Genomic DNA, 12,185 nt, shown 5'->3' on the forward strand with positions numbered 1-12,185 from the left:
GCTCATTTGGACTTTTATGACACCTTTCATCTGAGGAATGAGTAGTTTGTTTTTTTTTTTCTCAGCACTTGGAGAGTTCACTCAGTCTCCAGAAAACCTGTATTATTATTAAGCAATAGAATCTTTAAGCACCAAGGGGCAATATCCTACATACACAAATGAATGGATCTGGGTTCCCCTCCAGAAAGAATAGACTGTGGATGGCCAAAGACAGAGACAAGAAGAATTGAGGAGTCTAAAATCTCCTTAGAACTGGACAGAGCTTAATATTGAGTGCTTGCATATGTGTCTTGACCATACACTGAGGAGTGGTATTGGGGGCAATGGCAGAAAATGGCAAAATCATTGAATTTGGAATCACTATTTGGGGAACTGGTTCAAATGCTTCAAATGTAGTTAATTTCCACTTATAATCATAGGTTCATAAATCAGAGGCAGGAAAAACCTCATTAACCGTTTAGTCAAAGGATTTCATAGCTATGGAAACTGAGTCCCAAGAAAATTAAATGATTTGCACAAGGTTACACAGAGAGTAGGTGAAATTTTAATGTGGGTTCTCTGATAATTGCTTTTTCCTTTGTACCTCTGACAGTGTTGCCTTGTACTTACTACCTGTGTGATCTTAGGGAAGTGTGATTATAGGAAGATTTAGGGAATTTTTAGAGGAGCCCTTTCTACTCTTTAATTTTCTCATCTATAGAATGAGGGGGTTGCTCTAGTTGATCTCAGATCTCTTCTTCCAACTCTATGATGTGATGATACTCCACATAGATACCAGAATGGCATAGACCATTATAAAAATAAGATAGATTTTGCTTGAAGATATTGGGGCATCATAGTTAATTTAAGTTTAGCCTTGTGCGTGGTAGGGAAATAGATTACACAGCTTTTATAACACAAGAAAAAAGTGGAGAACTGTCTTCTTTTCCTCTTCCCTGATTATGCTATTATGAACGGAGGTCCAACAATTCCTATGTACATTAAAAAAAAAATTCTTTTTGGAGAGACAAAATGGAAAAAAATTGATGTTGAGAATGAAGGTGAAGGCATCCTCTTTAGGAATATGAAATAAGGGGGTTTACTGGACAACGATTAACTGATCTATGAAGACACTTGTCTGTGGCTTTGGAGAGGGAGGAAATTTAAGTTCAGTCATTTAAGGGACTACAAACTAAACTTTCTGCTTTCCTTTCATAAAATGATCAAATTAATGACAATGGAGTGTGAGTTGCAGAGTTTGGATGATGTAACTTTTAGCTGTTCATGCTGTTAAAAAAGGAAAGACTCGTTAAGTTGGGATGTGTTGAGGTAAGTCTGCCTGGAGGAAGGGGGTAGGTTAGGGCCGGACAGGGGCTTTCTTGATAAGTCTTTGACTCTAAATCTATAAATACTAGGTAATAACTAAGAAGTGGGACAAGGCAATTTGGTGTAGTGAGCACAGTAGGTTTCAAAGTCAGAGAGAAGTTTAAATTCTGCCTCTGACATCTACTGGCTGTGGGACTCTGAACAAATCACTTAGCTTCTCAGTATCGCAATCACCAAAAAAGCTCCCTACCATCTATGAAATCCCCAAACTAGACCAAACTCTGTCCCCTCTCTCCACCCCATGCCTCTACATAAAAGAAAGTAGGAGAAAGGCAACAAGGTCCAGTGAATATTGGACTGACCTTGGAATAAGGACGACCTGGGCTCAGGTAGCACCTTTGACACATACTAGCTTCATGACCAAAGCTAAGTCCCTTATCTTCTTAGTGCTCCCAGCCATCTCTCCAAGATTACACTATTAGCACTGAGGAGTTGCTAATCTGTATTACAGAGAAAGTTTCCATATTGAGAGTTTGCCATATGGATGATATCACAAATTTACCAGAGAAAAACCAAACCAAACCAAAAAAACAAAGAAGGAACAGAATATAAGTAAAGACCAGAGGGTGGTTTTCCTACTTACTTTCTAAAGAAGACCTCACTTAACCTAACTGCTAAACGGACATTACTTGAGAATTTATGATTCTGGAAGTCTTCCCATGTTTGTTCTCATGAGAACCACAGTCGGGGAAGGGAGCAAACATTTATTAAGCAAATCCTTGAGAGAAAACAGGTCCTCTGATCTCCTTCTTGGACGTGTGGTAATGGGAAACACATACCCATGAGTTTATTCAGCTCCCCTGGTGGCAGGGCCTGGAAGGCTTCATTTGTTGGAGCAAAGATGGTGTAGGTACCTTCTCTGTTCAGGGTTTCTGTTAGACCTGCAGTTTGAATGGCAGCCACAAGCATGCTGGGGAAAGACAGAAAAGACAACTATTGGAGAATTGTTTTTTGGGGGGGGGGGGTAGGGACAGCTCAGTTCTCAATTTTCCACAGAGAATGGGAGTGAAGAGGTGGAATGTGGATAACTGAAATTCACAGTTCTCAGTTCAAATCCCTGATGTTAAGTGCTCCCTGCTAAGATTTTTCTCAAGGCTTCTCAAAAGGAAGAGCACAGTCTGGTTTGAATTTGGCCCTTTCCCTCTCTCTCTCTCTGTCTCTCTTTGTCTCTCTCTGTGTGTATCTGTCTCTCTGTCTCTGTCTCTGTCTCTCTCTCTCTCTGTTTATCTGTCTGTCTCTCTCCTTGGCTTCTCTCTCCAGTGAAATACCCTGCAGCCAATGCTATGAGTCAGTCAAACTACTGGACTCTCAGAGGATGACAATGGGAAGGAGGAAAAGGAAGAGGTACAAGTAAACCACACACTAAGGAAGCAGCTCAGGGATAACAGTATTTAGTGTGTGCATGGTTTCTATTGTATTCAGAATTTTATTAGGTTTGACTTAATTTTCTTGGCAGCTGAGCTTAGTCATGGAGAACACAAGTGAGGGGAAATAACTGCACTAAATGATGAAATAACAGGCAAGTTAGGAATAAATAAAAGTGGAAAGAACAACTAGATGGAAGTGATGGGGCCTTCAAAGAAGGGAATGGGGAAGAACTTCACCCACATAGACCATCTAGGTAGAGAGGGAGAAGGGGAGAAGAGGGAAAGAAGGTGAGAAAAATATTTTAAAAAATTAGATATCTTCACTTTATTCAAAACTTAAAACAGTAGAGAGCAGAATTTTCTTTGCATTTTAATCACATCAAATGATGTTATTTTCCTAGGGATTCAGGGATCACTTTTAGAAGGATATGTTTTAGGCATTTATATCTTGTTTTAGATATGCCATCCATCTTTTCCACATTCTCATTAGGAAATTTCACAAAAGACTACATCTGATATAAACACAAGATAGAGGGAGGGAAGGAGGAAGGGAAAAAGAGATGGGAAATTAAGCCCATAAAAACTACAGACAACTGTCATTTGTAATGTTAATTGCAAAGGACATCTCTGGGATGGAGAAGGAAGGAACATGGTTGTTACCTGAAACGGTTGTCAGCTTTAAGAACATCCATGATGGTCCCCATTGGTGGTGTCAACATCCTATCCACAGTAAACAGGGTACCAAATCTTCCCCTCTTGTCATGGGCTGCAATGCAACTGTTCTCAATACACAAGCTCTGTGGAAGTAATGATGGAGGGAAGGGAGGAAAGGCTATTTATCACATTCTTTTTGAGATCCCTGACTCTCATCAGTGACATCAGAGTCAGACATGATCAGGGGAACAAACTCGTTTCCTGAATCTCTACTGATATGTTGGAAAGGTTTATCAAGGCAAAAAGAATGTGACACATTTTCTACAAGAGTGAAAAAAACAAAAATGAGTATCTAAATCTCCTGTTCCAATATCCTTAATGCATTCTCTATAGGATATAATATAAACTTCTTAGTCTGGCATTCCAGGACTGCTACAATCTGGCACCACCTGGTTTTACTTTTATTTTATATTCCTTCTCTTTACACATTTCACAAATTGCACTGTTTTCCTTAATCTCATCCTAATTATTAATATCTTCTCTAGGCTGACCTTTGTAACTGGAATATACACGTCTTTATGTCTATTGTAATCCTTTTCCTTTCAAGGTCATCTCAGGTTCTAGCTCTTTCAGGAAGTTTTTCTTGATTTTTCCTCCTCACCTTTCTCCACTGGTAGTGAAATTTCCTTCTGAAAATTTCTTATAGAACTTTGTCTGGATCTCTCTTTTGCCCTTCTAATGTTCTACTAATGTTCCAACATTTAATTCTGTACTTGTGACTGTCATTAGACAGTAAACTTCTTATGCCCTTGGCACCCAGTACAGTGTTTTAATACATGGTGGAAGTATTTGTTAAATTATAACTAATTCAAAGAAGCTATGAAAAAAATATTTGGAAGGTGTGAAATAAGTAACATTTAATAAAAAATATACTATGATGAATATCTAATGTCCATTAGCCATCAAATTAATAGCCATCAAATAAACACCTTGAGAATTTTGTTCTCAATCTGCTAGTTTGATTGTGGTCATTTTTAATAACAGCTACATTTTTATGGTGCTTCAAGGTTTATAAAATGCTTTTTTTATAGATAGGGTAACTAATTCAATCCTTACAACAACCTTGGGATGTGGGTACTTTATCCCCCTTATATACTGAGGCACAGAGAGATTATCAGAGTACACATAGTAAGTTTCCAGGTAAGCTTCAAACACCAGTCTTTCTGACTCCATTTATGTTCCTTAGAAATAGTTAGCACATGAAAACTATATTTATTGAGTTAAAATTATATTTATTGAGGTAAAGCATTTATTTTGTGTTTATCCTCTCTCTTTTGAATTCTAGAATAATATTCTTGGTTTCTCAAAATTGCCCTTGATTATACAGGGTAATAAGACATATATGATAATAGATATAGGATATGTAGGAAACTGAATCTCAAAGTTAGATGGAACCTCAGAGATCATTTTGTTCAAGCAGGAATCTCTTCTATAACATCTTCAACAAGTGTTCATCGAATCTCTATTCAGAGTCCACTGGGTATGGGAAATCATTGCCTTCCCCAGCAGCCCATTTTTTCTTTTGAACACCTCTAAGTGTTAGGAAGCTTTCCTTCTATGAAGTGGAAACCAATGTATACCTCTTTCACAACTGTTAATTGCTCTTCCTTCTGGGATCAATGATTCTTCCACATGATAACCCCTTCCCATACTTCACAGAATTACAGAATCAAAGAATTTGAGAATTGGAAGGGACCTCATCAATCAGCGAATGTAACTCATAAAAGAGAGTTATGCTCCCTAGTGCCACATATTCCCCCCACCTCCCACCCAAGTGCTGTCTTCTCCAGGCTGAACATCTCCAGTTCCTTCAGGTGATAGATATATGGCATAATTTTTACTTCCGGACACACTCTAGTTTGTCAGGCTCCTTCCTATGATGTGATGATGATGCCTGATAAGGACAGAATACAACAGCAGCTATTGCTTCCCTCGTTCTCCAACTAATTCAGTCTAAGATTATATTATAAGGTTGTGTGTTGTAGTTGACCGAGAGCCAGACTTGGAGTCAGGAAAACCTGAGTTCAAATCTTGCTTCTGTCATATACTGTTTGTGGGACCATGGGCAAGTAATTTAACTTCTCCATTTCTTAAGCAGTTCTCTAAGACTATATGTTATCATCAAGTTGCTGATCTGTGTTCATGGAATGTGCTTTAACAACTTGAATTCACAGCACCAATGAAATCAGAGTAGTGAGTCAAAATAAGTTGAGGTTATCTTTTTGGAATGCCATGTCATGCTATTGACTCATATGGAACCTGCAGTCCACTAAAATCTGGATGAAAGTAGTTTCTACATATACTTTTGACTAGCCACCTCTCTCACCTTATATAGTTGATTTTTTTGAGCCTAAGTGTAGGACTTTCCATTTATCTCTATTTAATTCTAATCATATATTCGGTTCATTATTGTAGTTTGTCAAGATCCTTTATGATACCAGTTTTACAAGGGCAGAGCCAAGATGGCGGAGTGAGAGCAATGACTCACCTAAGCTCTTGGACAAACTCCTTTGGATATCTCTGAAAGGAGGATCTGACCAAAGTTTGGAGGTGCAGAACCCAGTGGGAGACAGACTGTGACAGATTGGGAGCCCAGGATAGATGGGAAGGTCCACGGGAAGGGTCTGCTCCACTAGGGTGAGCCCCCAGCACACAGCGCAGTGAGGTCAGCGTAACAGAGTGGAAGGGACCAGAGAAACCTGAGAGCGGCAGGCAGAACCAGTGGAGCGGCCGTGCCGGAGACAAGCCGAACCGAGCCAGGGAGAGCCGCTGAGCGCCAGATATCAGCGCAGCAGCTCCTGAGACCTTCAGCCCGAAGATTAAACTTCGGGAAGTCACCTACTTGAACTTCCGGGAGCCAGGATTGTGGAGTGATCAGTAAATGCTCTCTCCTGCCCCCTTGATGACCGTTAAAGAACCATAATATTTCCCCAGAAAAATCCTGGATCAGTGGGAACAGCAGAAGGGGCAAACAATCTCATAACACCTGAGGCTAGGAAGATAGCTAAGGGGGATTCCTCCTACTGTGGTGGAGGCAAACCAGAAGGACAGAGGACCCAGGGCAGAGAAAATTCGCACTAAGATCCATGCAAGCCTCAGCACCAGAAGAAGAGCCTCAGGAGGGGTGGGAACACGTATTAGCATCTAGGCATGCCTCAGCACTCCAGGGGAAATGGGAAGACAATAGGGAAGCTGGGATCACTATCCCCTGAGCTTGCCTTCGCCTCAGTTCAGCTGAGAAGATCTCCTGTTACCAGACCACTCCTCCCACAAACTTAACAAGCCAACCCCCAGGGTTGATCGGGGAAACACAAAACAAAAACCTGCTTTTAGCTTTTTCACACATCAGCTCAACACAAAGTTCTGTAGCTTCTGACTGAAAGAACCAGAAGCTACAACACTCAGACAACATCATGAACAAGGAAAAGCCGAAGGGTAAAAAAGGCATAGAATCTTTCTATGGGGATAAGGACCAAAACACAAACACCAAAGAGGTCAGAGCTGAAACTGTACTTTCATCTGAAACTTCGGAAGGGAATGTGAACTGCTCACAAGCACATGATACCAGTTTTACCATTTTCTATGTTAGTTAGTTTTGTTTAGCTTCCTGTCATCTAAAACTTTAATAAAACACATTATCTATGCCTTCTTCCAAGTCACTGACAACAATGTTGACTAGATAAGAGTCAAGGGTAGGTCGGGGTACTCTTTTAAATGTGCTAAGCACCAAAAATAAGAACCATTGAAAAAACAAAACATAGTTTTGAGAAAAGAGGGGTAAATATAAAGATAATATTCATTGATATTTGCTCTATTCCTTTGCCTGATAGCAGCTCTCCCCTTAACTCTCCTAGGCAGATAGATCGTCTTCAGGGATCTCTAGAAGTAATCTTATATTCCCAACATAAGATCCTCTTAGGGCATTACCCTCAGGAACTTTCCCCCCTAGCTCTCAGAAACATTTTTAACGTAATATCCCTCTACTCTTTCCCCAACCCCCCATTCTGCAATAAACAGAGATGTGACGATAATGTGACAGCCTGTGGAACTTGCCCAAAGAAGGAACACAATTACAAACAAACAGATATAATAAGATCAGAACTTACATTACGATAAACAAATACTCTCAGTTTCTTGCCACCCAGAGTGTCCAGGGTCTGTCCATGGTACAAATACTTGGAGGACAGCTGGTCTTTAACAATATGATTCAGAAGCAAATTCTTCATGTTGGCATCTACATAAGGAACACCATCTGTAAGAGAATGTTTATTAAAGTTCAGTAAGGCATTTTTCTACAATTAATAAAAAGATTTAGAAGGTGAATATAGAAAAAGCAATTCACAGAAATCTAAAAGTTATATAGATGCTATTTGTCTCTTGAGTGCCGGAGAGTCAGACCTTTAAGCTTTCACTAAGCTCTGGAATCTATCTGTGAAGATATCCAGAGAACGGCTGGTGTTGGGGTGTTAAGTTTTGGATAGAAGGTTTGGAAAGCACTCAAAGGTTGAAAATTCTTTAACTCCTTCCTCCAATGGCATGGTTCATGATTAACTCTATATTTTGAGGTGTTTGTGATCCAGATCTGTGATGTCTTTGGTTTGGGGAACACCCCGTATGGAAATTTCCTCCTCTAGTGTACGTCATAAACACATCTGTAGCATATTCTTTGATAATTATCTGGGGTATTGAGAGATTAACAAACTTGCATGGAGTCAGACATGCCAGTGTATGTCAGAGGCAAGACTTGAACCCACCTCTTCCTGACTCCAAGGTTAGCCTTCTATCATTATGCCATAAATTGCATTCCTTACTCTGTTACATTTGTCAAATGATCTCATAAGTATAAGCACAAGAAAATAAAGTCTTTGCCTAGAAGACATAGACTCTATTTTTAAAGGAAATGATCCTCAATCACCTTTTCCTCCTCACACATTTTTTACCACTTAAAACACCAGAAAATCTCAAGTTTACCCTGAGTTTGTGTTCCCCCTTTCTGTGTGGTTAAAATGCAACTTATTCAGGGAGAATAAAATTCCATTTATATTGTGCTCATTATTTCAAATGGAGAATTAGCGGTGGGGGTATGTTAGTGGGGAGACAGTCTTGACTCTCAGGTAAGATGTTATACCTTTTTTTGGTGTTAACTTTACCTTTGAATACAGAATTCAGAGGGGCAAGAAGGGTCAAGCGTTCTGTTCCAGAGAGATGAGAACCAAGGCCAGCTTGTTTATAAAGGTCAATAGATGTTGACACATCAGACTCAGCAGCCAATTCCAATAGAGTCTTAGCTAGAAGGGAAAGCAAAAGTTGGTTTGAAAATTTTAAGTGCTGCTGTTTTTGTTTCTTGTTTGTCCACTCTAAGGCATGTCACACATCAAGAAGAACATCATATTGGGAAGCAACCATCTCCTATAAACATCATCAGTGCAGAGATGGACCAGAGAATTAGGATAATGATGTCTTGGAAAAATGAGCTCTAGAGGATATGGATACTACCAAAGTTTACCTGAGTCTGGGATAAGTAGCTCATCCACATAATGGATCACTCCATTGGTGGCCAAGTTGTCCTTGTTTGAAATGATGGCCTTCCCATCAATTGTGAGGACATCACCATTACAGCCCACCTCCAGGGTGTTGCCCCCCAGCGTCTCCATGGAAAGTCCGGCAATAATGGCCTCAGCACACATAGCTGATTTCAGGATGTGGTTGTTTAACAAATCTGGGGAATAAACAGGACATGGCTCAAAGCAAGAGCTGACATCATCACAAGTCTATATTATGGGGAGAGCATAGTGACAAAGTGCCAGAAGGTGGAGAATGAGGACAGGCAGTGGTCATTCCTAGTGCTGAGCAATAGTGCCATCTGCATCGGGTACTGCTGCATTTGTAATGGGAGTGACTAATGAGGAGGCAGAGCTGATTATGGCTCACTAGTTCATAGAATCTAGAACCCAATGAAAGAATTTTTCTTAATTCTTTCATTTTGGAGATGAGGAAACTGAAATCAACGGGAATAAAATTAAGTCTCAACCTAGAACTAGTGAATAATTAAGGAAAGAAGAGAAGGGCTATTGTATGGATGATTTGGTTTTGAGAGGAGAACAGCCTTGCTGGTAAAAAGAGATAACATTTGATAAGAAAGAATGAGAGTGCTGGAGAATTGAATGGAGGTTAGAAGATAGGAGGGAATCTGACGTCTGGTCCCAGGTCTCCTTCCCTTATGTTTTTTTGTAATATATAGGGGAAACCACAGGTGTTGGTGTTGATTTTGGTTTGACTTAGTGCTTTGTGTGGTACTAATACCCTACACACAGACACAGACACAGACAGACAGACAGACACACACACACACACACACACACACACACACACACACACACACAATGTTCTCCACTATGAGAATGCAGTAATGGTGAAGCTATGGGATCAGATCCAGTCTAACATTTGCTTTATAAATAGCCACACAGCTTGCTTCTTTGTATCCCCAGTGACTGGCACATAATAAGTGCTTAATAAATGCCTTGTTGTGTTTCTTGATTGATTCCTGACTGGTTTCAGCTCCTCTTAAATGTAAAGCACAACTCTGGGTTCCTGTGGAGTTGCAAATTTCCTTTTACGACAGAGTATGGGAATAGTCATCAGTAGGGGGAAGCTGTAATACACTGTGGAGTCATTTGGTTCTTTAAAAAAACTGTTTGCTCCACCAAAGAAACAGCGGAAGAGTTTTTCTTCTGTGGTGTTTCATTTCCAGGGACCTAAGGGCATGTAAATGCTTGTTGAATATAGCATCTGCTAGCAAATGGCGGAGCCCAGCCCTATTATAGGATGTGCTTTGGCTGTCCAGACTCCCTGACTCTAAATCTAATGCCTGTAGCAGTGCTGCTTTGGCTTTTCTCCAGGGCAAGTCTGAATGCTTTAAGACTGACTCAGTTGCCAGAGGGCAAGGAATCAACAACATCCAAAGCTGAATAGGGTTGCAGGCACTAAGGTGTAAGGGGAAAAAAAATTAAACATGAAGTTAGAAAACAGTCTATCATATTGATGGCGAATAACGCCCTGCCTGGACCTCAGTCTCCTCGTCTGTAAAATGTGGGGAGAGAACAAGAAAACTTTTAAGGTCCCTTCTAGCTCTAACACTGTGATTGTAAGGATTTCTGGTGGCCTATTAATAGCAAGCCTGCTCCCAGGTTCTTCTGGTTCCTTTTCCACCTTTTTTGCAGGGATGTGAAAGATTCAAGAGGGAAACAAATGAGTCGACCTAGGGAAACAAATGAGTCGACCTGAAGTTACCAAGTCTCTGTTGCCTCTATTGCTAATTCTGATGTTAAACTCTCTGCTCAGACATTCATGGACCCAGGGAAACCACATCTGACTCTAGGGAGACTTTATGGCCCAAGTTACATCAAGGGGAATGAACTGAGTCCATTATGATTTGAAACTCTTCTTCCCAAATACAGAATCATTTACCTACTTTGACTCCCCTAGATATTGGATAAATTCCTTTAGGAGAGATAGCAAAATGTAGTTAGCGTAAAGGACACTGAATTTGGAGTCACAACTTAGTTCAAATTCAATCCTAGGTATAAGATCTGTTTGAGGTATGTCAGGTGGACTCAGGCATACACTGTCTCTAAAAGATCGAATATTTACTATCTCACTTTTAAGGCTTTTGTTTTTAAGTAAAGTTTGTGAAAAAAAGTTGCTTTAATTTTTTTAGTTTGACAAAGAAATACAAGCTCTTTGTTACTGAGTTCAAACATTCAACAAACGTTAGACAAAAAAAATTAACAAAAATTCCCTGGGTGTGCACCCTAAGGATATGTGCATATTAACTATATGAACTGGGATAAATTACTTAATCTACATGGGTCTCAGTTTCTTTATCTGTCAAATGAGTTCATACTAGAGACCTTCCAAAGCCCTTTCCAACTCCGTCTGTAATCCTTTATTTACTATGTTTTCATGCATCCATTTTTAGGTCTAGTTCTACTATATCTCTAACAAGGCGAACATGAGGATCACATGAGGAAATATAATGCTTACAAGATAATTTATAAACCAGAAAGTGCTACACATATGTAATCTATTTTGGGACTATTATTAATTTCAAAAGATCCATGGTCTTAATGGGAAGGGTTATGAATTCCCCAGGTGGGAATCCCTCTAGTCCTTAGCAGATAGTACTATGTACTGTAATTACTTAGGAGCCAAACTTTTGGTGATGGGCTTTTTCTGAGCTTATTAACTAGGGTGGCTCTTGTCAACAGACATAGTCTGCTGTTTGTGCTGGAAGGAAGCCTTATAACTTGAAAGGATCTGCCGGGGCTTGTGCCCAGGTATCACCCTTATGAACCGATGAAGACTTTTAATATAAGATTGCTACTACTACTACTACTACTACTACTACTACTACTACTACTACTACTACTACTACTACTTCTATAATAATCATGATGATGCTAATAACTGCTATTACCAAAACACTATCTTTAGACTTAGCCACTAACTTTACTTAACTTTATACTAGCCTTCCTTTCCTGCACACTGGATGATGGGAGTACTCACCTTTCAGTGCTTCAGGGTCACCCAGAATACGGTTCAGGGTTTCTGGATCTATCTTTTTAAATGCTTCATTGGTTGGGGCTAAGAAAGTGAATTGACCATCACTATCTAGCAGAGTATTAAGGCCTGAAGCAGCCACAGCAGCCTAGAAAGAAAGGGAATGAAACCTCCATTTAG

General features: G+C 39.9%; 1 protein-coding gene across 1 annotated transcript in view; it reads right to left on the bottom strand.

Moving 5' to 3' along the window:
- The window catches only part of TGFBI (transforming growth factor beta induced), a 58,973-nt gene that overhangs the window by 13,240 nt on the left and 33,548 nt on the right, over positions 1-12,185 (bottom strand). The window contains exons 7-12 of the mRNA XM_072629873.1: positions 12,012-12,153; positions 8,953-9,165; positions 8,597-8,734; positions 7,553-7,698; positions 3,393-3,529; positions 2,145-2,275 (exon numbers count right to left, since the gene is read on the bottom strand). Coding sequence (XP_072485974.1) covers positions 2,145-2,275; positions 3,393-3,529; positions 7,553-7,698; positions 8,597-8,734; positions 8,953-9,165; positions 12,012-12,153 — 907 coding nt within the window. The remainder of the gene's footprint in view (positions 1-2,144; positions 2,276-3,392; positions 3,530-7,552; positions 7,699-8,596; positions 8,735-8,952; positions 9,166-12,011; positions 12,154-12,185) is intronic.

This window comes from Notamacropus eugenii, chromosome 1 (genome assembly GCF_028372415.1).
Source record: "Notamacropus eugenii isolate mMacEug1 chromosome 1, mMacEug1.pri_v2, whole genome shotgun sequence".
Classification (NCBI taxonomy): Eukaryota; Metazoa; Chordata; class Mammalia; order Diprotodontia; family Macropodidae; genus Notamacropus; species Notamacropus eugenii.